Source organism: Pollachius pollachius (genome assembly GCF_949987615.1).
Source record: "Pollachius pollachius genome assembly, chromosome: 6".
Lineage (NCBI taxonomy): Eukaryota > Metazoa > Chordata > Actinopteri > Gadiformes > Gadidae > Pollachius > Pollachius pollachius.
Genome location: NC_136939.1, coordinates 5673257 through 5699662, shown reverse-complemented (window position 1 = coordinate 5699662; position 26406 = coordinate 5673257). Strand labels below are relative to the sequence as shown.

The 26406-nt window shown below is 49.4% G+C and overlaps 2 protein-coding genes across 3 annotated transcripts; one reads left to right on the top strand and one right to left on the bottom strand.

Moving 5' to 3' along the window:
- Positions 1-218: 218 nt before the first annotated feature.
- zmat2 (zinc finger, matrin-type 2) lies at positions 219-3939 on the top strand. Its single transcript, XM_079737694.1, has 6 exons — positions 219-237; positions 1082-1184; positions 1401-1524; positions 1857-1930; positions 2357-2502; positions 2839-3939. The coding sequence occupies exons 1-6, from the start codon at positions 220-222 to the stop codon at positions 2980-2982; spliced, it is 609 nt and encodes a 202-aa protein (XP_079593820.1). The 5' UTR covers position 219; the 3' UTR covers positions 2983-3939.
- Positions 3940-4510: 571 nt separating this feature from the next.
- On the bottom strand, positions 4511-26286 carry nup98 (nucleoporin 98 and 96 precursor). 2 transcript variants are annotated; one of them, XM_079738037.1, is made up of 35 exons: positions 26136-26286; positions 24548-24659; positions 24053-24148; positions 23707-23892; positions 23445-23590; positions 23159-23266; positions 22715-22895; positions 22144-22373; positions 21831-21971; positions 21478-21610; positions 21282-21374; positions 20853-20996; positions 20570-20703; positions 20273-20460; positions 19682-19798; positions 19300-19492; positions 18779-18893; positions 18400-18513; positions 18012-18150; positions 17347-17524; positions 16744-16905; positions 15306-15548; positions 14148-14274; positions 13262-13542; positions 12641-12819; positions 12166-12437; positions 11772-12056; positions 11090-11247; positions 10234-10374; positions 9771-9925; positions 8858-9079; positions 7961-8202; positions 7377-7531; positions 6809-6920; positions 4511-6229 (listed from the first exon to the last, which is right to left on the bottom strand). In XM_079738037.1, exons 2-35 carry the CDS (start codon positions 24624-24626, stop codon positions 6024-6026), a joined length of 5655 nt encoding a protein of 1884 aa, XP_079594163.1. In that variant the 5' UTR covers positions 24627-24659; positions 26136-26286; the 3' UTR covers positions 4511-6023. The 2 variants fall into 2 exon arrangements, with proteins under 2 accessions (XP_079594163.1, XP_079594164.1); XM_079738038.1 differs by having other exon boundaries at positions 20853-20993.
- Between the last annotated feature and the right edge of the window lie 120 nt (positions 26287-26406).

The following is a 26406-nucleotide window of genomic DNA, read 5'->3' as shown; positions in this document are numbered from 1 at the left end:
CTCTTAGAAGACAAGCTACAATATTCGCGTTACAAACTGTCGACAATAATATATGATTGGGCTGTCATAAATTGTACATTTAGTGATAACATTGACTGTTATTCTAAATTTAAATGTGTTGTTTGTTGTCGTGCCCTTTCCGGTGCAATAGGTGGCGGTGTGGCGCCCTTCAAAATAAATCATTTTGCGACAGTCGTATTTTGTCATAAGGTAAACAAGATGGCGTCTGGTAGCGGTGTAAGTATAATACAAGGATAAGTATAGAAGAAAGACGAAGTGTAATACAACTATTGGTCAAACAATATATGTACGTTTAAGAAAACTGCAGTAGGCACAGGGTGGGTAGATCTGTACATGTTGAAATGGACCCGAGGCTCCTGTTTGAACCAGATGTACTTGATGTTGTTCAGTGGCTCGGGGAAGACAGACAGACGGACGTCGCTCGCGCCTCATCATTTCCTCATTTAAAATGTTTAAATTATAAGGGATGTTCATGATAGATGATCCTTTCGTCTATACCATATCGTATTTAGATTCCCTCTGTGGAAAGGCGTATCTAACTACGTGTATATAATGAAATACGTATGTGTTTTGCCATACAATACTTGTTATACACTAATTTGTACTAATTGTAAATACATTGAACATCTGTACCTGAAAGTTTCAGCTTAACCTTTGGATTCTAGTATAATATATATATATATATATATATATATATATATATATATATATATATATATATATATATATATATATATATATACAAACATACAAGACATCGAACTGACCTGTATGTAACAAAATTGAACCATGAAATCCTCCTTTTCCTTTGAGTAAGTGATTATGACTGTTGCGGCTTGTTGTGTGTTTTGATTGGTTGATTCGTATCATATTGTAGTGTGTAGTATTATTTGTCACGTCAAAATGTATTAGTCCCTGCTATAAACCATCTAGCCCCCCCCCCAGAATCATCATTCTTTGGCGCCACTACTCGCGGTAAATCATGATGAACTCAATCTGAAAATGTGAGCAGTTCTGTGTATTAATTGTTTGTGTGCGTTTATCCCTCTCTTTGTTACAGTCCAACAACAATAATAAGAATGACTTCCGCCGGAAGTGGGACAAAGATGAGTACGAACAGATGGCCCAGAGGCGGCTCGATGAAGAGCGAGATAAGAAAGATGGTAAGTTGATCCCCTAATCCTTGGGATACACCTGAATCAATACGAGAATAGGTAGTCATCAGTCATTAGTTATAATGCTTGAGCTTAGGAAGCAATTCAAACACACCCACGGTGTCACTGTTCGAATCCTTGCATTGATCGGTCATTCCTCCTGCTTTTGAAACATGCTCTGTGGAGCCGGACCTAACCTTGGGGTCTTTTGGGGTGTTTTCTCAGGGAAACTGGTGCCCCCAGTCAAGCGGGAACTCCTGCGCCACCGAGACTACAAGGTGGACCTGGAGTCCAAGCTGGGGAAGACCATCGTCATCACCAAGACCACACCACAGGCGGAGATGGGAGGGTACTTCAACCGCATCTTTTCATTCGTTCTGCTTTCCTCGTGGACGCACAATTGACGATAACATTTAAAGTCATGCCAACAAAGAAGTTCCCCTTTTACCCATTCAGCTAGTTCTCTGATCGTTGTGGTGTCGACCCGACTTTCTCTCAATGTCTGACTTTTTCGTTCGGACGGTTAATGAAAATATTCAGCCGTTCATCCACAGGGAACATGCAGGAGTGAAATATTGACTCGAGATTAAAAAACAACTAACCTCGCAATTTCTGCTTTTAGGTTGTGTGTCGGTGTGTGTGTGTGTGTGTCTGACCAGTCTGTTTCTCCTCCTCCCCCAGATACTACTGCAATGTGTGTGACTGCGTGGTGAAAGACTCCATCAACTTCCTCGACCACATCAACGGAAAGAAGCGTGAGTACCAGAGGACGCGTCGTCCATTAACCGGTCACACGAAGGTGGAGGGACTAGGGCGGCTTAGCTCAGGAGGTAGAGCCGGGTTGACTTGTAACCACAAGGTTGCTAGTCCGATCCCCGGCGCCTCCTAGCTAGAGTGTCGATGAGTCCCCGAGCGAGGCACTTAACCCTGACTGCTCCTGACGAGCTGGCTGTTGCCTTGCATGGCTGACTCCGCCGTTTGTGTTTCAATGTGTGCATTGACCAGGTCTATCTTGCAAAGAGATTTTAATCCCGATAAGACTTTTACCCGGTTAAATAAAGGTCAAATAAAACCGCTGTAAAGTGGCTTTGGATAAAAGCCAAATGTCAGTGTAAATGGGACGCTGTCCGCGGAGGTTATGGCTCTCTGACGCCGGTCCCCTTGCGTCGTCCCCGCTGCAGACCAGAGGAACCTTGGCATGTCCATGCGGGTGGAGCGCTCCTCCCTGGACCAGGTGAAGAAGCGCTTCGAGGCCAACAAGAAGAAGATGGAGGAGAAGCAGAAGGAGTACGACTTTGAGGAGCGCATGAAGGAGCTTCGAGAGGAGGTGAGCTCCACCGAGATGACCGTGAAGTAGAAGATATCTATGAGCCACTTCCCGTCTTTCCTTTGTTTGGAAAATGGTTTCCTATTATTATTATTATTATTATTATTATTATTATTATTATTATTATTATTATTATTATCATTATTAGAATAATAATATTTATTATTTGAGTATTATTTTACTAATAAAGACTATTGTTGATGGGGTCCACACAGGTTTTGTTCAGTATTACTCCTATCCTATGTCTTATCCTATATTTATAATAAATTCACTTTCTGAAGTGCTGATCGGTGTTGGATGTGCTGTAACTCCATCCCCCTGTCCCGGCCTTCCCAGGAGGAGAAAGCGAAGGCCTACAAGAAGGAGAAGATGAGGGAGAGGAAGAGGAGGGCCGAGGACGACGTGGACTTTGAGGAGGACGACGAGATGGCGGCCGTCATGGGTTTCTCCGGGTTCGGTGCCGCTAAGAAGGCGCACTGATTCAGCCCCCCCTAAAGACTTCCCCACTGGGGTCCCCAACGGGACCAGTGGCTTCGCGTCTTTTGGTTTCTGTCTACCGCTCACCGTGGCTGGTGTGTGCCCCCATGTTATGCAGCCAGTGGTTTATCTGTATGTGAAGCATGATTACTGGTTGCTTTCCAAAATGTCTGGTAGGTTATTGTATGTGGATGGCTGTGAGAAAGTCTATTAGCGAAGTACCAAATGTTTAGGTTTATTTGAACATGATCTAGTTGTTTTTTGTCTTTATGGACAGGATGTGCGGTCCAAGGTCGGTGTGTAAATTAATTTGATGGCGAGGGTCTTGTCTGATGCTGGCTCAATGCCCACATCAGTTTCATCATGACAGATGTTGACCTTTGACCTCAGAGAGAGACCCCTTCGCCCTTTTTGTAGTTAATTTGTCCATCGCACGTCCACTCATCATTCAGTGTAGTGACTCTTATGTACACCGATTAACATTTAAACTTGAGGGGCTGATGTCAAAGCGTCCCTCTCAGCTTGTTCGCCTGCAAGCTGTCTGAGGGGGCGGGGCCTGTGCTGCCGCCCTTGCACGCGCTCTATGGACCTCTCGCTTCTCGTCCAATGGCAGCAGAGGCTGGTCTCCTCCCTCCCGTGCCCCTCCTCCTCAGTGTAGAACCACAAACACCTTCACGTCACTCAAGTGCCGAGTTGGCTGAACAGAGGGAAAACTTGTTTCAAAGTTTGCAGTTTTTTGGGGGTCGGTCAAATGGAAAAGTCATTTATTGGAGCGGAAATGAAATCTGCTTAACTGAAAATTTGATCGGCTTAGTAATGAAACCTTTTATTTGTTGTATTTCCTTTTGTCATTTGCTTATACAATGCGACAAAGTGCTGAGTTTAAATAGTGAAGTGGTGCCCCTATAAGTGCTAATGGACTTCTTTATAACTTTTTATAAATAAATCTCATGTTCCCATGTTAAACTGTTGTAATTCTTGTAGTGGCCTATAGATGGGGCACTTTACCAATTAGTCCAGTACATGCAGAGTAGTCTTTAGGTACTTTCCGCCATGCCGGTTTACAAAAAGGTGGAGAAATTTCTGCATTTTAAAGGGCCTCTATATCACCAGGTGTGAGTGATAAGCCATAACGGGCCGTTCGAAAATCTGCCCTTCTCTGTGCCTAGTGACATCACAAGTGGGAGTCTACCTAGATGTATAAGAAACATTTGCTACAGTCAACTAGGTAGGCTAGTAGCCCGAGCTATCCATCATAGATCTAGGTGGACAGTACACTCCCACTTATGCTGTCACTAGAACACAGGAAAAGGCACGCTTGTAATGGCTTATCACTCATCTGGTGGTGCAATAAGGTCCCTTTAATGGTCACATTCAGAGCGGTTTGGAGAATAGTTTTCATAGAGCAATATATGGAATATAGTTCTATATTTATTAAAGATTTAAAAAGTTTTTGTATAAAAAACACTTAGACATTTTCTTGGTGATCTACTTGAATCCTAGACGTCACAAATACACCAACTTCAAAAGGTCACTTTTACACTTTAATTCACTTTATTAAAACCATACGCACACACACACACACGGAGCAACGCACTTTAGAGATTCAATACGGGAAAGGCACTGTGTGCATCAATATTCTGCGAGTGAGGATTTCTTAACACACACACATCTCTCAAAGAAAAAAAAAATCGGCTGTGTCATTTCAGACAAAATAAACACTTGAGTCGGCAGGTATATGGCAACACTACATCAGCAATTAGAGTGACACTTCGGGATGCTATCCAACGAATACCCTTTGATGCGTTCAGTACAAATGGCCGCGTCTGTGAAGTGTAAATATATCGCAGACAGACGCTGTTTAAAAGCCTAAACAAGCCGAGGTTGTACCTTCTGAAAGTCAAACGTCACAACACGCATTGCAATGTTATATATAATGAACACACTGATGGAATGAAACTCAAATGTGTATGTTCAATATACAATATAAATCTTACGCCAAATCATTCTCTAGAACTGCACAAAGTTCCTTCCTGGCTAGGGCATGCACACCCAAAGAGTAAGAAAAACCCTACAAAAATAGACCTTTCCGCATTTTACAATTTTTACTGAGTCTCCTCGGAAACATCCAAAAGCATAAACATCCCAAGTTGTCCAATTGTCTTTATACAAGAGTTATCCTCTATAGAAAGATAGATCATCGCTATTCACATATTGACAAAGAAATCCAATCGTGTTCCTCTTATCATCATGTGGTCAAGTGTCTTGTTGAGCCAAACCATACGACCGTATTTAAAGTCATTTAAATGCTTGGCTTACACACACACACTAAACATGCATCCTCCGGCGCAACAAAACACACGCAATTCAACCAATAGGCCAATCGAAACATTCTGGGGAGCTATGTGGGAAAATGAAAATATACTTTAATGAACTAAAAACAGCTCGCCATTCTAAGGAATAACAAGATTTCGTTTTTTTTGCATTCGTGAATCATCTCCATGGACATGAAAATATAAACGAACACACACACACACAAACGCACGGAATGATAGGTATACAACATATTTCCATCACATGGCAACCGAGACACCATATCCAAGCTGTTGTATACGAGTTGGGGCAGTAGTCTTGAGTCTTCAGCGTCCATCCCTAACCTTTCCATCGGTCCTTTTCATCTGGTCGCCACATGCCCCCTCGCCCCCTACTCCGAAGACGACACAGAACAAGCACGGCCAACGTGTCAAGATGATCTCCGAATCCAAAAGGGTCCTTGGTCTGCATGATTTGGTGGTAGTTCCGGGACTCAGCGGCCGTTTCTCCCCAGACACGCCCAGCACGACGCTTTCCGAGTGAGTCGTTCCCATGGTGATTGTGTCCTGTAAGTGCAAGGGCATGCCCATGTTGCGTCATGTCAACCTCAACAATCCCCCTCCGCGGCCCTTTTTTAAAAAAGAAAGAAAAAAGGAAAAGGTGCCGTAGCCGCCGACTGTGCCCGGGTGTCAGGGGACGCCCGCGCCTTCTTGCGTTGGCCCCCCCCCGCATCACTGGACGTCGATGAGGTGCCTGAGGTAGGACTGGGTGAGCCCCCGCAGCTCCTCCAGGGCGTAGTCTTCGGGCATGGGCAGGCGCGTGATGAGGGCCGTCAGCTTGGCGTGGGGGGGCTGGAGGAGGGAGTCGGCTCCCCCCTCCCCGGCCTGCTGCAGGCTCAGCACCACCCGCAGGATGTTGGCCACGCGCTTGGCCATCTCTGGAGGGGGGGGGGGGGGTACGTTAGGTAAGGGCTGCTCAGGAGAGGGTAGGGGGTACTTTGTGGGAACGCAGGGGGTAAATTGGACAATTTCTCAAAAAAATGTGTGTAATCGTTTAGTAAATATTGGTTATGGATAATTGTCCAACAATGCCGCCTTAATAAAACGATTGGATACTGAAAACCACGTTAATAAAATGACTTTAATCTGAATTCTAGCATAAAAGTGTGGTTAATCTGTCCATTGAAAAGGCATTGAAATAAAAAGGCAAAATTGCACAAGCCCATGTTCCTCACCAAGTTAAGTGCTAACTCCACCCACTTCATGTTGATGTGCTCATCATCATGTTTTCAGATAGCGAGCTAAAACCATCCCATAATATGTGCGACAAAGAGGAAACACGGTAGAAGGGAGTTTCATCGATGAAAAAACGATGACATGTAGACTGAAAGAAGAAGAGGAATGCAACACCAGACGTCAATCCCCCAAAGCAAAGCGCCCGGCCGCAGTTGGTCACCCACTGTTGCATTGTGGGTCTGATCGAGCGGCCGGCTCTGGCCGCTCGGAGCGGGTCTTACCGGACTGGGCCAGGCAGTCCTTGGCGGTGGTGCAGGGCAGCAGCTGGATGCGGCTGCAGAGCGAGGTCACCTCCGTGTAGAGGCGCTCCGTCTCGTAGCCGGGGCTGTCCATCTGGGAGGAGGGGAGCAGACAGACGCCATGAGGGGGGGGAACGCGGCCCGACGGACCACAGCCCCCAGGAGGGACCACAGCCACCAGGCCGGAGGGCCAGGAAGCTGTGGTGCCGCTGACGCTAGATTTAGCGACTTCTGGCCATCTCTGGCGACTAAAAAGCTTATCTAGAGACTGGCGGTAAACCTGGCGACTTTTTTGTGTGACTGACTTTTGGTTTTTTTCTCCTGTTATCCCTCTCCTCTGCACCGCACACAGCTCTCTCCCTCTTTCCCTCCCTCATCTCCAGTCCCTGCCCCTTCCCAGTCCCAATCCCAATCCCTTGCTGCTTTCATTGTTTCCCACAAGCCCCCTCAATAAAATGTCAAATGGAACACGTTTGACGTCATTACGCATACTAGCAAGTTCTAGCGACTTCCAGCGTGATTTCTTTTGGCAACACTGGTAGGGTAGTACCTGCTGGATGTCCTGCAGGCTCTGGATGACCCGGATGTAGTCCAGGTACACGCGTCCCGCCGTGTCCCAGTCCTGGATGCTGACGCTGCGTTCCTGGAGGGACAGGCCCTCCAGGAACTCCAGCAGGTAGGCGTGGTTGTCGTTGATGATGCAGTCTGGGCGGGGGGGGAGAAGGAGCGCTTGGGTGGGTGGGCGGTTGCGTTTGTCTTTTTAATGTCGTCTTCACAATAAAAGTCTTCTGAAATAAGTGCCCCATTTTTACCCGCTCATTAAAAAGGTGATATATGGTACCCCCAGGTGTGAATGTGATTAGCCTTTACAAGCCGTCCTGCCTCTTCTGACATCCCAAGTGGGCGTGTCCGCCTAGATGTGTGCTGGATAGACCAGTCTACCAGCCTACCCAGCGGACTGTAGCAAACGTTGCTCATCTATCCGTCATACATCTACAAGAAGATACAAGACGAGGCTGATCTTCCAAACGGCTAATCCAAATCACTTGTGTGCCTAAACAGGCTGGACTGGACTCGGTACCACCACAGAGCGTTTGGTTTGGTCTGACGGGGCGAGGCGGCGGCGGGGCCTACCTGAAGCCAGGTGCTGGATGAGCAGCTTGTGGCAGTGGTTCCAGGAGCCGGCCTGGTAGAGGTGCAGCGCCTCCTGGTGGCGGTCCCCGTCACGGCGTGCCCGCATGGCCTTGGCCTCGTGGAGCCACTGCTCGGGCAGCTGCAGCCGCTCGGTGAGGAAGCGCTCCCTGCGGTCCGAGTCCTCCGTGCGCAGCAGGGGGCAGTAGAGGCTCAGCATCTCCCTGACGGCGCGCTCCCGCAGCCTGCAGAGGGAGAGGGGCCGTTAACATGCACACACTGTTGGTCCGTACCAGGGAGGAGACTGACCCGCTAAGAGGAAGAGATCCGTGCACGTCTTTTTGCTTTGCATCGGACGTTTTTTCTTTTTAAAATCGGGTGTTTTTAAAAACATGGACACACAGGACTAAAGGCTTAGTTGTGGTTCCACGTCGACGTAACGCAAGGGGGTTACGGACCCCTTACGTCCTTGCGGACCCTGCTTGTGTCCACCGCCAGGGCCGGACGTGCGCCTCCCAAAAATTGTAACCTTGCATCGAGGCGACACAGCGGCAAGGGCTGTGATTGGTCCGCTCACTAAAACCCGACGCAGAACCACACAGGTTCACGACTGCGTCGAAGCGTCTGCGCGGTCCTTGCGTTGCGTCGACGTGGAGCCATAACCCGGCCAATCGGTATCAGCTCTTGTCCGAGCCGGTCAGTACGGCAGGTAATAACGTGTTGTGAACGGGTTTCTGTGGTCAACACACTTATACCGCCGCCTCCTCCCATCACGGGAATAAATCACGACAAACACTTAACAACCGGGGACGCCCTTTCATTGCAATGTCCAAACAATCAACGGCGACCGAAGGGGGCCCCCCAGGGCCGCGCCCGGTTGGGGTTGCCGCGGTAACGTACGCGTGGTCGGGGATGTGCAGCAGGACGAAGACGGCCAGGTGCCAGAGGCCGGCGCTCTCCAGCTGGGCGGCGTAGCTGACGTGCAGCAGGCCCTGGCGCGGGCCGCTCAGGTGGCTGTACCGCAGAGCACCCAGCACCCCCCACAGGTGCCAGCTCAGCCGGTAGTCCAGACGCTCCCAGGTGACCGCCAGGGGGTCAAGCAGCTGGTGCAGGCTGTAGTGCCTGGGGGAGGGAGGGGGGGAGGGTTGTCATGGTTCCAAGACAGATAGATGTATACTTTATTGATCCCCAGGGGAAATTCAAAGTCACGGTGGCTTGAACACGTCACACACACACACACAGCGTACAACATAAACAAGATGATAACATAAGGTATCCACATGGGTAGTATGGAAGATAAATTATATACATGCGTGTCATGAAGGTAGTACAAATAAGTACATTGACACCATGGGAAGGATAGAAGATATGCTTTTGGATGAATTGGAAGGGTTGCCTGCTAGGCTGCTTAAAAGGTTCTGTAGGTGTCTGGGATGTCAAAGGGTTTTTTTTGGTGTAATCAGTTAGAAATGGCAGAGCCATCCGTCAGTGAAAGACTGGAGAATTAGAATATCTGGATTTTAGTCCACTCCCGGCTCGTCTGACCACTGAAGGTGTATCTTCCCTGATTTGTTCAGGGAGTCCATCTGGCCCCTCAATCACAGGTGCAGAAATCGCAACACAACTAAATGGCGGAGAAACATAGAGGAGGGGAGGGGAGGGATCTTTCGGGTTCTTTAGGTTAGAAAACTCTGCTCTTCCTCCAAAACGACCAAATCCGACCAACAGCAACGGAATGAAAGGGAACAAAAAATGAAAGAAAAGCGACCCCGTCGCCGACCAAGCGCATGTTGAGCAGGGGTGAGAGGCCTACCTGTCGCTGTACAGCTTGAGCAGGTGGAAGCAGATGTCGTAGAGCGGCCGCTTGGCCGACTCCTCCTCGTCCTCCTCCTCCATGTCCGCTCCCTGGGACGGGTCCAGGTAGGGAGGCAGAGGAGCGCAGGCGTAGCGCCCCATCTCCCCGTCACCCTGAGGTGAGGAGGGCACACATCAGTCACACGTGGTGCATGTCTTACCCATTTAGATAGACAACTGGATAGACAGACATATTAAGATAGATGTATCCATCCAGCTATAGATATATCTATATCTATTAGGGGTGCAACGATACGCATATTCATACGGTTCGATACGCGTTTCGTTTCGGTGCTTAGCAAATAATTTTATTATTGTTAGACCCCTAATATCTATAGATTTAGATATATATCTATATCTATATAGAGGCCATGTTGCGTTTTAAGGGAGTGGGAGTGAGACCCAGGAGTGAGACCACCGACCTGGAAGGCGTCCTGGTACTTGGCGAGGGCGTCAGCCACGGAGGCGGTGGGGGGCAGCATGTACCAGAGGTGGACCGCCACGCAGCGCTTCCAGTCCAGGCTGGAGCACACGTTCACCAGGCACTCGGAGGACTGCCACACCTGGGGAGGGGTATGAACGAACGTCAGAGCGGGGGGGGATGGGGGCCCGCACGTCCTGCCTGTCCATGCAAGGCCCCTGGATGGGGGCCCTCACGTCCTGCCTGTCCAGGCAAGGCCCCTGGATGGAGGACCGAATGTGGCCGCAGCCCCACATATCAAATAGTATGGTTGTACAATTAGTTACATTTTACCACGATTTCCTGTTCATTTTTGGGTCAAACGATCTCCTTAGGTTAAAAGGTGAAATTTTCAAGTTCTCAGTTGGCACAACGAACGGGTGAAAGGACCAGCAGAGAGCCAGAGGATCAGCAGAGAGCCAAAAGGCCCAGCAGAGAGCCAAAGGACCAGCAGAGAGCCAAAGGACCAGCAGAGAGCCAAAGGACCAGCAGAGAGCCAAAGGACCAGCAGAGAGCCAAAGGACCAGCAGAGAGCCAAAGGACCAGCAGAGAGCCAAAGGACCAGCAGAGAGCCAAAGGACCAGCAGAGAGCTAAAAGGACCAGCAGAGAGCCAAAGGACCAGCAGAGAGCCAAAAGGACCAGCAGAGAGCCAAAGGACCAGCAGAGAGCCAAAGGACCAGCAGAGAGCCAAAGGACGAGCAGAGAGCCAGAGGACCAGCAGAGAGCCAGAGGACCAGCAGAGAGGACCAGCAGAGAGCCAAAGGACCAGCAGAAAGGACCAGTAGGGAGCCAAAGGACCAGCAGAGAGGGGACTTACGGGTTTCCCGGCCAGCAGCGTGAAGATGCGCAGGCGGTCCTCGCTGACGTGGCAGTCCGTCTGCATGCGGCACCAGTCGGCCAGCTGCAGGCCCAGCAGCTCCCTGCAGGGCTGGGAGCCCATGGCCTGGGCCAGCAGCACAGCCATACGGTGTTCCCCTGGAGAGAGAGAGACACACAGACACACACACACACACACACTAAGAATGCATGGCCACGCAAACATCATGCAAAAAGCCTGAACAGTAAAAAAAAAAAAAGAAAAAAGCCTGAACAGTTGACGCAATGCAAATACTTTTTTTAGTCACGTTTCTTTGCGAATGACTATAGGGGCGACGAGACGGCTCCCCCTAGTGGTAACTAGGGGGAGCCAGGTTACCACTAGACCCTAGGATGACAAACTGATCCCAGCCTAGGTCTGGGATCAGTTTGTCATCAATATCACATCCACATCCTATCACCGATAGTTCTAGGTATTCTACAGTCTAAAAAACATACCGTCTCTTTGTTTAAAAGAATCTTAATATGGACCCGTCCCGAAACCCCTCTAGCTCCGCTGTCTCACGTCACAGCGCTGCACAGCCCGTCAGAGCGGACAGAAGTCCTCTGAATTCAGAGAGTCTCCCGCCTACTAACTGGGGGGGGCTCCAGCTCGCCCCATGGGACTGACCCCCGAGCCTTACCGTGTTTCTGGGCGAGGCGGCAGGCCATGCTGATGCGGCCGCCGGTCAGGTAGCTGAAGATGGCCTCGGCGTGATTCTCCTTGCCGGCGTTGCCCACCTCCTCCTCCACGCGGCCCGTGGCGCCGCTCGACAGCCAGGCCGAGAAGGCCCGCCTCCTCTCCAGCTGCTGCAGGTACTCGTCGGGGGACTCCGCGTCGTCCGCATCGTCCAGGGCCTCGGAGGAGCCCAGGCGGCCCCACAGCGCCTCGCAGAGGGTCCACACCTCAGCCCAGTAGCCCAGGACCACTGCAGAAGCACAGGGTACACTTCAGCCTATTCTATATTCCCTTCCAATACTTCCAAACAGGCGCTAGAGCCACGCCAGAAGACGGGAGTACGTCCCTCTGTCCCTCACCGTCCCCTTGGGCCTTCTGCTGCAGCTTGCTGATCCACTGGGCGTACTCGTGCAGGGCGGACACCCCGAGCTGGGGCTGGACCAGGGGGCACGTGCTCCCCTCCGGCGTGCTGACGGTGCTGTGCTTCAGACAGATCTCCAGGGGGCGCTGCAGCACGGCCAGGCTGGACGCCGACTCCTCGCCCTCCATCTCCTCCTCCTCCTCCTCCTCTTGCTCGGGCTCCACCCCCGACACCTGCTCCAGCACCACCTTGAAGGCGCTCTCCGTCAGGCTGGCGGGAAGGGGGAGAGGGGAGGGGAGGGGAGGGACAGGTTAACTGACCCCACGACTGCCACACATCTTCAACCGTGCGTGTGTTTGTGTGCCATGTTAAGAACTATGTTGTCGCGAAACATCCCATTGGTGGCCATTCTTCTGTGCTCCAAAGACACACAGGGGGGAGTGTTGTGTGTGTGTGTGAGGGTACATGCGTACGTTTTGCTCCGCACGGTTTGAGGCATGAAGCTGAAGTCTGTGTTGTGGCCTTTGAGCTGGGGCTCCGTGGACTGGGGGGCGCTGATCTGCTGGGCGCAGTGGGCCAGCGTCCAGCCGGGGCCCCAGCCCACGCGGAACGACCGGCCCATGAAGAGGCCCGCGTCCATCAGGAGGGCTCCCTGCGGAACGCCACAGGGACAAGGCCGTTTAGTGCACGGCCGAACCACGGCACCGGGCGGAGCCGGTCAGGGAGACCAGCAGGAAGGTCCCACATGTAATGGGGTTATCAACTTAGCGTTAGGGCTTTGGCATGAAAAACTAAAAATAAAAAATATATAAAGAAAGAAAATCTATGAATGGAAAATATGTAGTTTTAGTTTAAGTATAGATTTTATTTTTCTAACCCTAACCCTATTTTTTTTTACAAATTATCCTAAACAATAAATTCGAATTAGGATTAAAAAATTTAAAAAAAACGATTAATTGTCAGCTCTAGCGTTATTCAAATTTATTTCTATCTGTTCACGCCATCTTATTTTTCATACTAAAATCAATTCTATGAATCAGCTTTGAGTCCTGACAACGGACCGCTGTAGCCAGGGGGCCATTGCCTGCACCCACCTTCCCCAGGGTGACGGACTCCTTCAAGGCCACGGGGCCGCCCAGCCGGCGGGCCCCCACGGTGCGGATGGAGGGCTCAGGGGCCCGGGCGGGCAGGAGAAAGGAGGTCGGTGGGGGGGCCGCGCTCCAGGAGAAGCCCCGGGGGGTCTGGCCCCTCGCCGGGGAAGCCCGGGAGAGGGAAGGGTGGAGCTTGGCCGAGGAGGGGGAGCCGTCTCGCAGGGAGGGGTCTGGGGCCTGGGAGAACAGGCCGGAGGAGAAGCGCGCCTGGAGGAGACCGCCCACTGGTGGGGGAGAGACGCAGAGTTAAGGGCTGATTATGGTCCCATGTTCACGCGACGCAGACGCTCCGACGCAGTCGTGAACCTTTATGGTTCTGCGTCATGTTTTAGTGAGCGGACCAATCACAGCCCTCGCTGCTGCGTCGCCTCGACGGAAGGTTACGATTTTTGGGAGGCGCACGTCAGGCCCTTGCGGTGGACGCAAGGAGGGTCCGCAAGGGCGTAACGTGTCCGTAAACCCCTTGCTTTGCGTGAACGCGGGACCATAATCAGCCTTCAGAAGGACAGAGAAGCAGCGCTAGGGAAACAAATGGACTGTATTCATAGCCTATGATTGCAGCCCTATTTTAGGGTGCTTTTCTAACCAGTAGCCATTGAAAGACCTTTACAATTATTGCCTGATATTCACACAGACGGCGGTGTCAACCATGCAAGTCAACAGCCAGCTCGTAGGGAGCAGTTAGGGTTTGGCGTATTGCTCAGGGACACCTCGGCACTCGGATCAGGAGGGCCCCGGGATCGAACCAGCAGCCTGCCGGTTGCCAGTGAACCCGATCTACCTCCTGAGCCACTGCCGCCCAAATGGGAAGTAGAGCAGAGCTGCGTACCCGAGGGCCTGTTGTGCACTCTGGGAACCAGACGGCGGCCGGAGGAGGAATCTACGGTGCTCTTCATCAGCCCCTGATCCTGGTCGTCCTCATCGTCATCCTCGGTAAACAGAGAGGCCTTCATGATCTGATTGAAGAAAAAAAATAAGATTAGTGCCCAGAGAATATACATTTGAAGGGCACACTGTGACTATTATAAAATCAAGGGCATTTCCATTGAGTAGGCAAGCTTATTTTCTTTGCGTCAATGTATGTTCAAAATCACTATTGATTAGAAGATCATAAGATTCAGTTTTGTGTAAAAGGCTAAACATGTGGCGGATCCTGAGGGATGTTAACCCTACAGAATTAGGTTTGCAATAGAAAGAAAGTTCTTAGTAATAAAAGTAGTGCTGTCAGTTTAACGCGTTATTAACGGCGTTAACGCAAACCAATTTTAACGGCGTTAATCTTTTTATCGCGCGATTAATTTTCTTTTGGCTTGGCAAACGTTGTAGTTTTTTCACCTGCTGTCTAGCAACAACTAGTCACGTTAGAATACTACAACAACATACCGGTTCTACACCGGAAACAAAACAAGCACGCCGCACAAACTTGTTGGGGCAAGCAAGGATACGGAGCGGGTGAAAAACTCCTTTAAAGTGTGTGTGTCGCTCTGTTCGAGCCTGTACGAGAGTTCAATGTTGTCATTAGCTGTTACGTCTTTCTGACCAATCGCAGTTCAAGGCCCACCTGGACTGTACCACTTCAGGAGGGGCCGCTCAGTTACTCCCCTCTAGACAAAATCCACTTGGTTGCGATATTGGCAGTTTGTGAGTGTTGCGTCTGTTGAGTGAGTGAGAGGTTGCGGGCGCACAGCTCAGGCTGCCGGACGGCGCTGCCCGAAACGTTAACGGCCCACCGGGAATTCTCCCGATTACCACTCCGCCACCGTGTGTGTGTGTGTGTGCATTATTGTGATTAAATATTTTAATCGCTTGAAAGCACTATTAAAAAGATTGTCAATCTCCTGTTTAATGAATTGTATCCCCTTATTGAAATTCCCCTTTAAGTAGAGTCTCTCTAAACACTGATACCTGACCAAACACTCAAACTCCCAACCTGAAGGCTGAGTGCCCCCCTAGGTGCCCCACGGCGCGTGACGTCGGCAGGCTGTACCTGGAGGGTGTGGGGGTTGATCCCCAGAGAGGAGGCGATCTGGCTGGAGGCCGAGACGGGCTCCTGCTCCGAGGGCACGGGGCCGGTGAGACCAGCGAGGCCGGCGAGGCGGCTGCTGAAGGTGTCCGAGCACCAGTCCTCCTCCCCTCCCAGCAGGCTGTCGGCCAGGGAGCCCTGGGTGATGTCAGCCATGTCGCTGTCCAGCTCCGCCAGGCCGCTGGCCAGCTCCTGGATGGCGGTGGACTAGATCAGAACAAAACACACAAACACACACAAACACAAGACGCAAACAGAGAGGTGTGTGAGTGACCATAGATGTGTGTTCAGTTTCTAGCACACTAGTATGTAGTAGTATTTTCGTTTAGAATATGACATGTATAGAGGAAAGCTAATATGTAATGAACTGAAACAGAGCTAACAGACCAGCGTGTGAAGGTTCACTTAAGTAAGTAACTTTATTTCATTAACCCTTGGTATCAGGATCAATATCATGACAACTTAACACGACACACTTCCAAAAACATGGTCGTACAAATGTATATATTTCTCCTTCCAATTATTTGAATTGCAGCTTATGCATGATAATGTAAAATGTAAAATCTGGAATAAATATACAAAAATATCTGGTTCATCGACTGCCAAAAAGTCCATCCAGGGAACATTAGACCATGCCTGGAACAGAGCTGTCGTACAAATTTGTAGATAATTTTTTGCATTTTATTCTGAATTAGTGTCACAATATTAGAATGCATAATAAAAATGGAAGGTTCTATAAAAATCTCCAAAAAAAAACATCTATACTGAAGCTACTGCGAAACAGTGCAAGCTAACAACCCATCCATTCCGCTTGAAAATTAACTTAAAGATTAATTTAAGTATAGTCTACAATTGCAACCCGTCATGTTATCCACATGGAAACACAAAGCGTTTTAGAACAGCAAAAATATCTACTTTAACTTGCATTTAAGACATAAAGGCACTTCATCCAAATCAGCCGTCATGTTAGCATCCATCATTGACCAAGAAGAAGTAAAATCAATTAATTAACTAATCAATTAGTTAACAAACATGGTAAAATATACAGCATTCATAGCCCAAAGTGGGTTCCAGGGCATTCAGAAAAGAAAAGAGGCCTTTTTAATGCCATAAAACCAGACACAATGTGGCAAGATTAATTCCCACTCGTAATCAAGGGAGCCCTTCACCCAAACCTCGTACACACACACACACACACACACACCACACACACCACACACACCCCTTCCATGCAGTCAAATTAAATGAAGTCTGGTTAGCACGATGCCTGTAGATGTTCATATTAAAACCATCAATCTTCCTTCATTCCTCTAGTATTCTGGGTGAGGATTGCTCCCCTAAGACCTGTACTCAAATGACGTTGATGTCAGAGATGTGGATGGACACCGGCCGCTCCGTCTACCTGAGCCTTCGGCGCCCCCTGCAGCTGCGCGGGAGGGAGCTGCTTGAGCAGCTTGGAGGGGGGAAGGGACGGCATCGTCTTCAGCTTCTTGGTATCGGCTTTGGACGGCACGTCCTCCTCCTCGTCAGAGTCCTGGAGGCCGTATTTGGAGAAGTGGACGACCTGGTGGGGAGAGGAGAAAGGTGTGGTTTAAGACAGGGCTCCTCATCATTTATATTACTGAGGCCCGCCAACATATTTGAAATATTTTCAAATATGCAGGGATGCAGGCAGGGTGCAGGCGTCCCGACCAACCAGTAGAGGTCGCTAGTGCAGCGACCAGGACACAAACCATTATATGCCTGCCTTATCTAATCTAATGAACACAGATACTGTAGGACCATTATTAAGAATAATCTTTCCGGGAAGGCTTTATTTCTTATTCTCTGCAGCCTGGTGGCCAATGCTCGGCAGCCCGTTACCGGTCCGCGGACCGGTGGTTGAGAACCCCTGGTTAAAGGGACTCACACATCACTGGTGCAAGGCTAGCCTAACGAGGTCCTCAAAGCCAGTTTGGACAAACAGCCCCAACAGAGGCGCCTTAAGAGCGCTGCGGCCCCTCACCTCGAACACCCAGGAGCCGGTCTCGGGGCGGTACTCCAGGAAGCGGGCCCCCTGCTTTCGCGAGGCGCTCTCCAGACGGCCCTCGTAGTTCATGTCCCCCAGCCGCTCGGGGCTCTTGATCTGGGTGCAGGTGGTCTTGTCGTTGGGCCACACGCCGTCCAGCGTCACCTCGGCACGTCTTTGGGGGGAGGGGAGAGCGCCTTAGTGACTCAAGAGAGAAAGCCAGAGCAGAGCCTACAGCCGTCTTAGCTTGACTCGGATTTGAAGTGGCTTGGGATCGATGTAACTATTTAACACTATGCATGAAGCATCTTCGTGCATTTTAGTGTCCTAAAGGTGACATACTATACCGCCAGGGGTGAGTACGATTAGCCGTTACAAGCCGTTTTGAAAATCGGCCTCTTCTGACATCACAAGTTGGCGCGTCCAACAAGATGGACGACGGATAGATGAGCAACCTTTGCTACAGTCCACTGGGTAGGCTGATCTATCCAGAACATCTAGGTGGACACGCCCACGTGTGATGTCAGAGGAGGCAGATTTTCAAAACGGCTTGTAGCAGCTAATCACACTCACACCTGGGGTTATATGTCACCTTTAATATTGACCTATATAAACGTGCACAACATGCCTGCATGTTGTGCACCTTGCTGCGCGTCACTCACCTGTTGAGACCCTCCCCCTGGGCGGGCTTGTTCTTGTCGTCCGGGTAAACGATGACCTCCTTGCGTCTGAAGTGGACGATCTCGTCCAGGTTCAGCCCAGTCGCGTTCACCACCCCGCAGAAGAACACAGAACCGTAGCCTACATGGAGCACGAGACGATGAAGCATGAAGGCAATCCATCACCGGCAAATGACATCCATTGATTTTCTTTTGGATGCGTATATTATGAATATTAACGAAAATAACAAAATTACCAATTGACTCACTCAGCCATAATTTGAAATACAATACATTTAAAGCAGTGTTGTAAAATGGCTTTTCATTTCATTTTGTCAACCAAACACACATGGATGGTTGGCATACATTATCTGGGTAGATGCATCATTACCTTTCCTGCCGATGGTGAAGTTCTCCACCACACACTGTCCGTTGTTATCGACCATCTCAGCCAGCTCGTCCATGGATGGGATAGTGTAGTACCCGACACGAGACAGCACTATGCCTGTAGCAATGAACAGAAAAATGTGTTCTTATCCAACTTAAAAGAATGGCTTCCACGCTGATGCCATGCATTTAGTCAGTCATAAGAAACCGGGTATTACAACTCAATTAGAATCCAAGAGACTAGTCTAAAACTGTTGAATTCAAAGTGGTTAATCATTCGGGCAAAGGGTTAGGGTTGTGGATGGGTCCAACCAGCCACACAACCGTATTAAATTGATAAAGGTGTGCGTCTGTGTATGAACAGAGAGAAGAAGAACACTGACCGGCTGGATGAGGAGCCATCTGAAGGTCCTCCACCGCTTCCTCCTCCTCTTCCTCCTCACGCTCCCCCTGAAGCGACTCCTCTCCCAGAGACACAGAGACCTCCTCACTGCTCAGCTGTGGCGCAGAGTCATCCATCATTATTTTCTACAACAACCAGGGTTCAACACTATTCTATTCTGCCTGTTCTAGCGTGTTAACCGGCCAGCACCCCATCATCAATTTAATATGTTTTGCATGCTTCTACCTGTATGTCAATTATGGCACCCATTGCACTCCTGACCATCGCTGGAAGAAGGGATCCCCTACTAAGCGTTTCTTCTCAAGATTTCTTCCTTGCTGATTTAAGGGATTTTTTACTTGCCCTTGTGGAGGCTTGGGTAAAGGGGGGTGTCATAAATACCTGGCCTGTAAAGCCCTTTGAGACTGTAATGGTGAATAAGGGGTAACCAAAAAAAATTGAATTGAACACTGGACAAAACCCTTCAGCCACCGTCCTAGTCGGGACCTCCAGTGTGTTTACCTCGGGGCCATTCCTGACCGCTCGCTGCATGTTCAGCTCACAGATGGTGTCCTGCAGGGCGGCCTGAGAGCGACCCTGCGGGATGGGCTTGGAGATGGGGTTCACGTAGAACTGGGTGACCTCCAGGTCCTCCTCCGCCTTCTCCCCGCCGACCACCATGTCCCGGAGGTCGTCCTGATCGTCCATCATGTGGCTGGGGAAGGGAAGGATTGGTTTAGAGACAACTATAGGCCAGCCGTCATGTGAAACAATTACAAGAGCACCGCTTCGGAGGGAAGAGCCGTGTGTGTGTGTGTGTGTGTGTGTGTGTGTGTGTGTGTGTGTGTGTGTGTGTGTGTGTGTGTGTGTGTGTGTGTGTTCGCGCGCGCGAACACACACACACCTGTGGCCGTTGTGGGGGTACTCCGAGGGCGAGGCCAGGTCGTCGGTGTCTCTGTTGATCGGGCTGCTGTACAGGCTGCTGTTGAGGTTCTTCAGCACCAGCTTCTTGATGCTCTTTCTATTGGCGGACAGAACACACGCACACACAGAATGGTTGATAGTAAATAAAGCAACCATAAATAAAGAGCAGAACAAATACAAACAACACAGCTTGTTGATGCTTTCTATCGGCGGACAGAACACACACACACGTTGATAATAAATAAAGCAACTATAAATATAGAGCATAACAAATACTTTTGGGGGACAAAAAGATGGCCACTGATTAAATTAAGCACAGAACAAGACTTATTTTAAATGTTACATGGTTGCACTGGAAGAGAGCATGATGGAAGAGAGCGTCATTTTTTGGGCTGAACCCTGATAGATATGATGGCACCGATGCAACCTCAGAAAAATCCACGTAATAAATGGTGGCAGTCAATAAATGGTGGCAGTCTTAGGCCCTGGGCCTTGCAGCCGTCCTGGTTGCGACCTGGACCGGAGTCTCCATGTTTGCGGGGTGTACGGTGGGGCCAGTGGCGGGCCGTACCTGGGCACAAAGGCTCCGTTGGTGAGGGAGGGCTCGTCATCGTCCAACCCGTCAAACAGCTGGGACTTGGAAGCCCCCGACGAGGTCAGCGCCTTGGGCCGGACTCTGGTCGCGGGGCGCGGGGTGAGCTTATAGTGGGTGGGCGTGGTCAGAGCCTTCTGAGCCGTCGGATTGGTTGGTTTCAATCTCTGCGAATGATTGGTTGATGAAGTGACGATTTACATTTAAAATAAAAATGATTATTTGATCACTGTTAAAAATCTTGTTAGCTTGTACAGCGAAGGAAGTGGGACCCACCTCCTCCTTCTTCTTTGGGTCGGACAGGGGGTTCCGGAACAGCGGGGAGTCCCCGAAGGGCGAGTACGCCAGCGCGTTGATCTGCTGCTGCAGCACTGCCTGCTGGGCTGCTGCGGCGTTGGGGTCGGTCAGCGCTGGAGGGGACAACAAACACACATATGGTTCTAAAAACATTTCCAGAATGACAGCAAAACAGATGCATCGAGTGACTAAGAAACAAATTATGAAGGGAGGAGAGGTGGATGCTGTCGACTAGAGAGGGATTGGGAGGGCGGGCACTGACCCACGGGCTGCTGTGGGGCCCCGAAGCCTAGGGTGCTGGCCCCGGTGTTAAATCCTCCAGCACCGAAGCCTCCCATGGTTCCTAGAGTAGTGCCGAGCTTGTTCTGGGTGTTGCCAAACAACGACGTCTGGGCCGTGCCTACTGCTGGGGAAGACACACACACACACACACACACACACACACACACACACACAGTTCATGTTTTCCTTACTACGGAGAAAAACAGCTGGTCTCATAATGCAATGCCTTTCTAGTGATTGTGTTTTTCTGGCGCATATTAACATTTTTACGACGTGGAAAAATCTGTTCAGTTACCCTAATAATGTAAATACATCTACATCATAGACATGGCATGTCTGGATAAAGTTATGGTTTAATACACAAAAGGAAGGGAACCCCCATCCATCCTAGCACTGCATCTATGGTTACCTGCTCCAAAGCCAGCTCCCAGGCCCGTCCCAAGGCCCCCTGGGGCCGCCTTGTTACCAAACAGACCTCCACCGGTCGGGTTGGCACCAAACCCTGCAACCGGCAAAGCACAACGTGGTCATCACAGAGAACTCAAACCTTTGACCCATTACAGGCAGATTAGGGTTAGAACTGGTGTCATGCCTTCCCCCCTTACCGAAGGCGGACGTGTTGGCTCCCGTGCCCAGCGTCAGGGCCGGCTTGTTGCCAAACAGACTGCTGCTGGTACCGAACGAAGGGGTGCTGGTGGTGCTCGCTCCGAAGCCAGCCGGCTTGTTTCCAAACAGGCTCTGTTTGAGAAGACGAGGACGGACAGAAGTCAGACAGGTCGCTTGACTTGTGGCTGGTTCTTGATGTTTGTCATCAACAACAAACCCTTCCAACACTTAAGAGACCGGAACAAAATCGTGTATGCATGGTGTTCCCTGTACAACGGCAGACTTAATCACTGGGCATTTTGAAGGATAACATGCATTTCAGGAGGCATATGCCAATCATTCTTCTCTGTACCTGTGTTCCGACGGCGCCGAACCCAGTGTTGGTCTGTCCAAACAGCCCAGTGGCCGTGCCGAAGCCCGTGGGGGCGCTGGTCGGGGCCGTGGCACCGAACAGCCCCCCCGCCTGGGAGGCCACAGTGTTGCCAAACAAACCCTGAGAGGGGAGGACACGACCGGGTCACGTGCACCGCTTGTGCTTTCAGAAGCAGTCTACGGCTGTATTAATGCATGCGGTTGAATTTAACCAAAAATGATAACGTATTCGTTCAACTCTACAGGATTCCTGGGGTAGGTATGAGAGACGCCCGCGCATTATGAGGACTCACCATGGTGCTGGTGTTGGCCTGGCCCATGGTGTTGGTATTGCCAAAGGAAAAGCCTGGGTTCTGTGCGGTGGTGGTCTGACCAAAGGGCTTAAAGAGGCTGGCGGCAGCAGCCTGCTGCTGCTGTTGCTGCTGCTGCGCCTGTTGCTGTTGCTGCTGTGCCTGTTGTTGCTGTTGTTGTGGGGTCTGCTGGCCAAACAGGCTCCCAGTGGCTGCCCCAAACCCACCAGCACCTGCACAAGAAACATCAGGACCGTTTGAGAAACATGGAAACAGATCGGAAGGAGTGGGACCTCAAGTAATGGTAGGAGCAGTATTAAGGAAAAGTCAATGCAGCGGTATTTTACTTTGATTTAGATCATTAAATTAATAATTTAATACCGTTTCCCTTCTGCATCATGTAGAGGAAAGACATATTTTGTCGTAACTTAAATCTAGACAGTCAAACAGTGAACGCCTTCATTTTTATCATATCCACAACTGCAGACCAATTCACCACTGTTTTACATACGTGAAAAGCCCAAAAATGCCACATCCTAAACCCAACCATATTATGAAAACACAATGAACTCACTGGCGCCGAAGCCGGTCTTGGCCTGTCCAAAGAACCCTGTGTTGGCGGCTGCAGAGCCAAACAGGCCCGTGGCTGCAGTGGAGGTGGCAGGAGCCGCAGCTCCAAACAGGCCGCCCGTCGCCGCTGCCATGGGGTTGGTGGGGCCCTTCCTGCCTGCCTGGTAGTCCTCCAGACGCAGCTCCTACACAAGACACAAGACGAGCTCACCCAGAGGGACATGACCCCGCCGCTTCAGCACGCACGTGAAGGTCCTCGTCACCACTCAGAGACCTGTGCACGACTCTTTTGCTGGTGCAACCCACATATTTGACGAAAAGCGAAAGCATGCGGCAAAATCCAGACAGCGTATTTTCCACCAAACAAAGCGTTTTCCCGCAGTGCACAAAAGTTGGGAAGACGTTTTTCACGTGGATGTATTGCTCGGTCCAAGCCTTCCTGACCCACCTCAAGGGACTTGTTCTCGTACTCCTTCATGGCGGTGATGCACTGGTGCTTGGTGTTGATGCTCGTCGTCACACCGCTCTTCACCATCGTGTCACTTCCTGTCGGGGGCTGCGGGGAAAAGGTATGCATCCATTAGTCGTTCAACTAGACCTTGTTGAAAGTCTCTTAATACAGGTAAGTATGGTTGGGATGTCCAAAAGACGCAGACGACAACACGCTCCACCGATGGGATTGTTAAGACTTCTTGACTTGGGGTCCGATCGGAAGGTTTATGAGAGATCCTCACATTGAATTTGAGGGCTGTTCCTGGTTGCTGGGCCGCGGTGAACCCAGACGCTCCGAACAGGGAGCCTGTGGCGGCACCCCCAAACGGGTTGGAGGCGGTGTTTGTGGACCCAAACAGACCTCCGCTGCTTGTGCTGGTCCCGAATGCTGGGGAAAAAAGAGCGTACGTGCTGTCAACAAATACGAAAGGATTAAAGAGCCAGTGGACCCTCAGCACACATTGGGGATGATATTTGGAAAATATCATATTTGTTGCTACTCACTGCCAAAAGCAGCCGGTTTGCTGGCCCCGAACGCATTGCTGGGTTGAGAGAAGAGTCCGGTGGCTGCTCCGGGGTTGGTGCTACCAAACAGGCTGGTGGTTGTTCCACCGGCAGCGCCAAACCCAAAGCCACTCGTGGCGGAGGACGTCACTGGTTGGCTAAAGGTACTGGATCCAAAGAGACCTCCTGGATAGGGAACAGTAGCATATCAGGGAATTGACTCAGGCTCAGGGGGTAGAACACATTAGCATGGTAGAATTGAGCGACATTTCGAAGGCTTCACTGTCCCATCACTGCATGAAGTACTGTATGGGAAACTTGTGTACAAAAAAAAAGGTTGACAAACCAGGTTTGTTTTGTGTTGCCCCAAACAGGCCTCCAGTGGTGGCTGTCTGTCCGAACGCAGAGCCTCCGAATCCTCCAGTGGTTCCAAAGCCAGCATCTGCAAATGGGAAAGAGGCCAGGACAGGACAATTACTAATTAGTGTTTATTCATCGAATAATTTATCTGCCCGAAAAGTTAATTAACTTTTCACTTGCAGTTTACAATTGCGTAGCCTCAACATGCTGACAAATGTCCGGTCTAGGGCTGCAAATACGATTATTTTCTGAGTTGATTAATGCAAATATCACCTTTTCTACAAAACGTCATCAATAATAGCAAACGCCATCACAACGTACTAGAGAGCAAAATGATGTCTTTAATATGCCTGCTTTGCCTGACATGGAGCTAAAATACTGTTATTTTAGAATGATCCAAATTTTACGGCCCTAGCTCATTTACACTTACGAACACTGCGTGTTATGGGATGAACCAGTCAACTCGAAGGCCAAAACTCACTTTGCTGGCCAAAAGTAGATGCGGTCCCGAACCCTCCGGTCCCTCCTCCAAAGGGAGCACCAAACGACTTATTGAACATCTTGATTGGCTAGCAAGACTGCATAAGCCTGCTCTGTGGATAGAGAAAAGAATGACACATTAACAGGCATGTCGTTCATCAGCACCAAAACCAAAACAATTTTGTCATCTACATTAAACATAATCGATGTTTCTCTTATAGTTATGCCTGGACTTCAGGCATCACAGAAAAATATGAAAAATAGGCCGGCGTATATACAGCCACTTTCTTTGCAGAGAATTGTAGCTGCATGCATGCACGTCCGTGAGCATGCGCTGTGGCGTAGGTCAACACAGCATCGAAACTTGTAAATTTGTTCTTTAATGGGCTTTCTCTGATGATTAGAGAAAGCTACCAACTACCAAGCCAGGGCAGTTTGCGTGCGCTTACCTTGGTTGGAAAGCAAAGATACAGATGTAAGAGCTGCTAAAAACTTGTTTAGGATATAATGGATGTCCAATTGCCTAATTTCGGCACATGTCTACGCCACATGGGCTGAGTGGGAAAAAAAAAACTAAATCCAGTTGAACACTTTCAAAGTTGAATGCATCAATGTTGTGCACTCTATAAGATAACAACCCCACAAAGACTAGAGCTTGTAGATTTTTCAAACGACATACTGAGTCTCATTTGGACCATTGAAGTTTTCACATTTTGCATGCATTCTTTCAAGTGCATGTATTTTGAGCGTATTGAAGTGACAACAGACAAAAAGTTGCAGATTATACAGTACAGGCCACATCTATCTGTAATGCTGTCTGTTTGAGTGTGTTGCGGTGATGCTGATTGTGGACACTCCTGCCGGCTAACAGCTTGCTCACTGGCATCCCATCACCAAGGATAAATCATATTTTCTTAATCATTTGTTCTATATTTTTGCTTGCTATGCAATGCATGATTATGACCCACATTGCTCTGCTTCCCATCCCTGGGTTTAAGGGCTGTCATAAATATAAATGGAATACTAAACCCTTTGAGACTTACTGTGACTAAGGGCTATACAAATACAATTGACCTTAAAACTGATTATTAACTTATTTTTCTTCAGCAAATAAATATGTTTGTACCATTCTCTTCCACGTGTTATTTACTAGTAGTTCGAGCTTCCATAACATCATTTACGCAAATTGTATTTTCTAGCTTTAAGTTGTTTGATGTAAGGAAGAAATAGGATTTCCATTGCTCCCCTAAGAAAAACATTAAGGCTGATACGATGAGTGGAAGACTTGCCATGCTCAACTCAAGTTAACATAGTGGACTATGGCTAACGCCATGCTAGCATGGCTCTGTACACCAAAATACTAATCTAGTTTCACTCATAATATAAGTGATCATTGAGCAGTAAAAACGTTTACAAGGTAAATACAAGTTCATCTTCCATCTGAATTTTGAATTGACGGTTCGCAACCAAGTAAATAAAGTGCGTTATCAAGTAGATAAGCTCAAACTAGCGTTGATGCTAAACGATGTAGCTACGTCAACGACACCAAAACAACGCATTGAGAGGGATACATTAGTTGGTCTACATACCCTTAATAACCTTCGGATTTGCGTCTAATTATTGTCGTACGTTCACCACAATATGGAATATAAAATTCAATATCGTTAACGATTCAAATTCTCCTTAGCTAGCCAAACAGCATTGCCGGATAGCTTTCTCAGCGAGGAGGGAAAACTGCAGCCAAACAACGTCACGGCGCAGCATAACACGTAAAACACATAACACGTACGTCACTATACTATCGTCTCGCGAGATTTCTCTGGCGAGCCTTTGACGGATAATTCAGGGTGCTTTAATTTC

Bases quoted from the DNA above. Each gene is read 5' to 3' on its own strand.
- nup98 (XM_079738037.1), bottom strand. From the start codon at position 24,626: ATGTTCAATAAGTCGTTTGGTGCTCCCTTTGGAGGAGGGACCGGAGGG. The intron at 23,591-23,706 runs GTGAGTAGCAAC...TTTTTTCCCCAG, and splicing joins CAAACCGGCTGCTTTTGGCA to CATTCGGGACCAGCACAAGC. The intron at 19,799-20,272 runs GTACGGCCCGCC...GTCCGCCAATAG, and splicing joins AACGGAGCCTTTGTGCCCAG to AAAGAGCATCAAGAAGCTGG.
- zmat2 (XM_079737694.1), top strand. The intron at 1,931-2,356 runs GTGAGTACCAGA...TCCCCGCTGCAG, and splicing joins CCACATCAACGGAAAGAAGC to ACCAGAGGAACCTTGGCATG. The intron at 2,503-2,838 runs GTGAGCTCCACC...CGGCCTTCCCAG, and splicing joins TGAAGGAGCTTCGAGAGGAG to GAGGAGAAAGCGAAGGCCTA.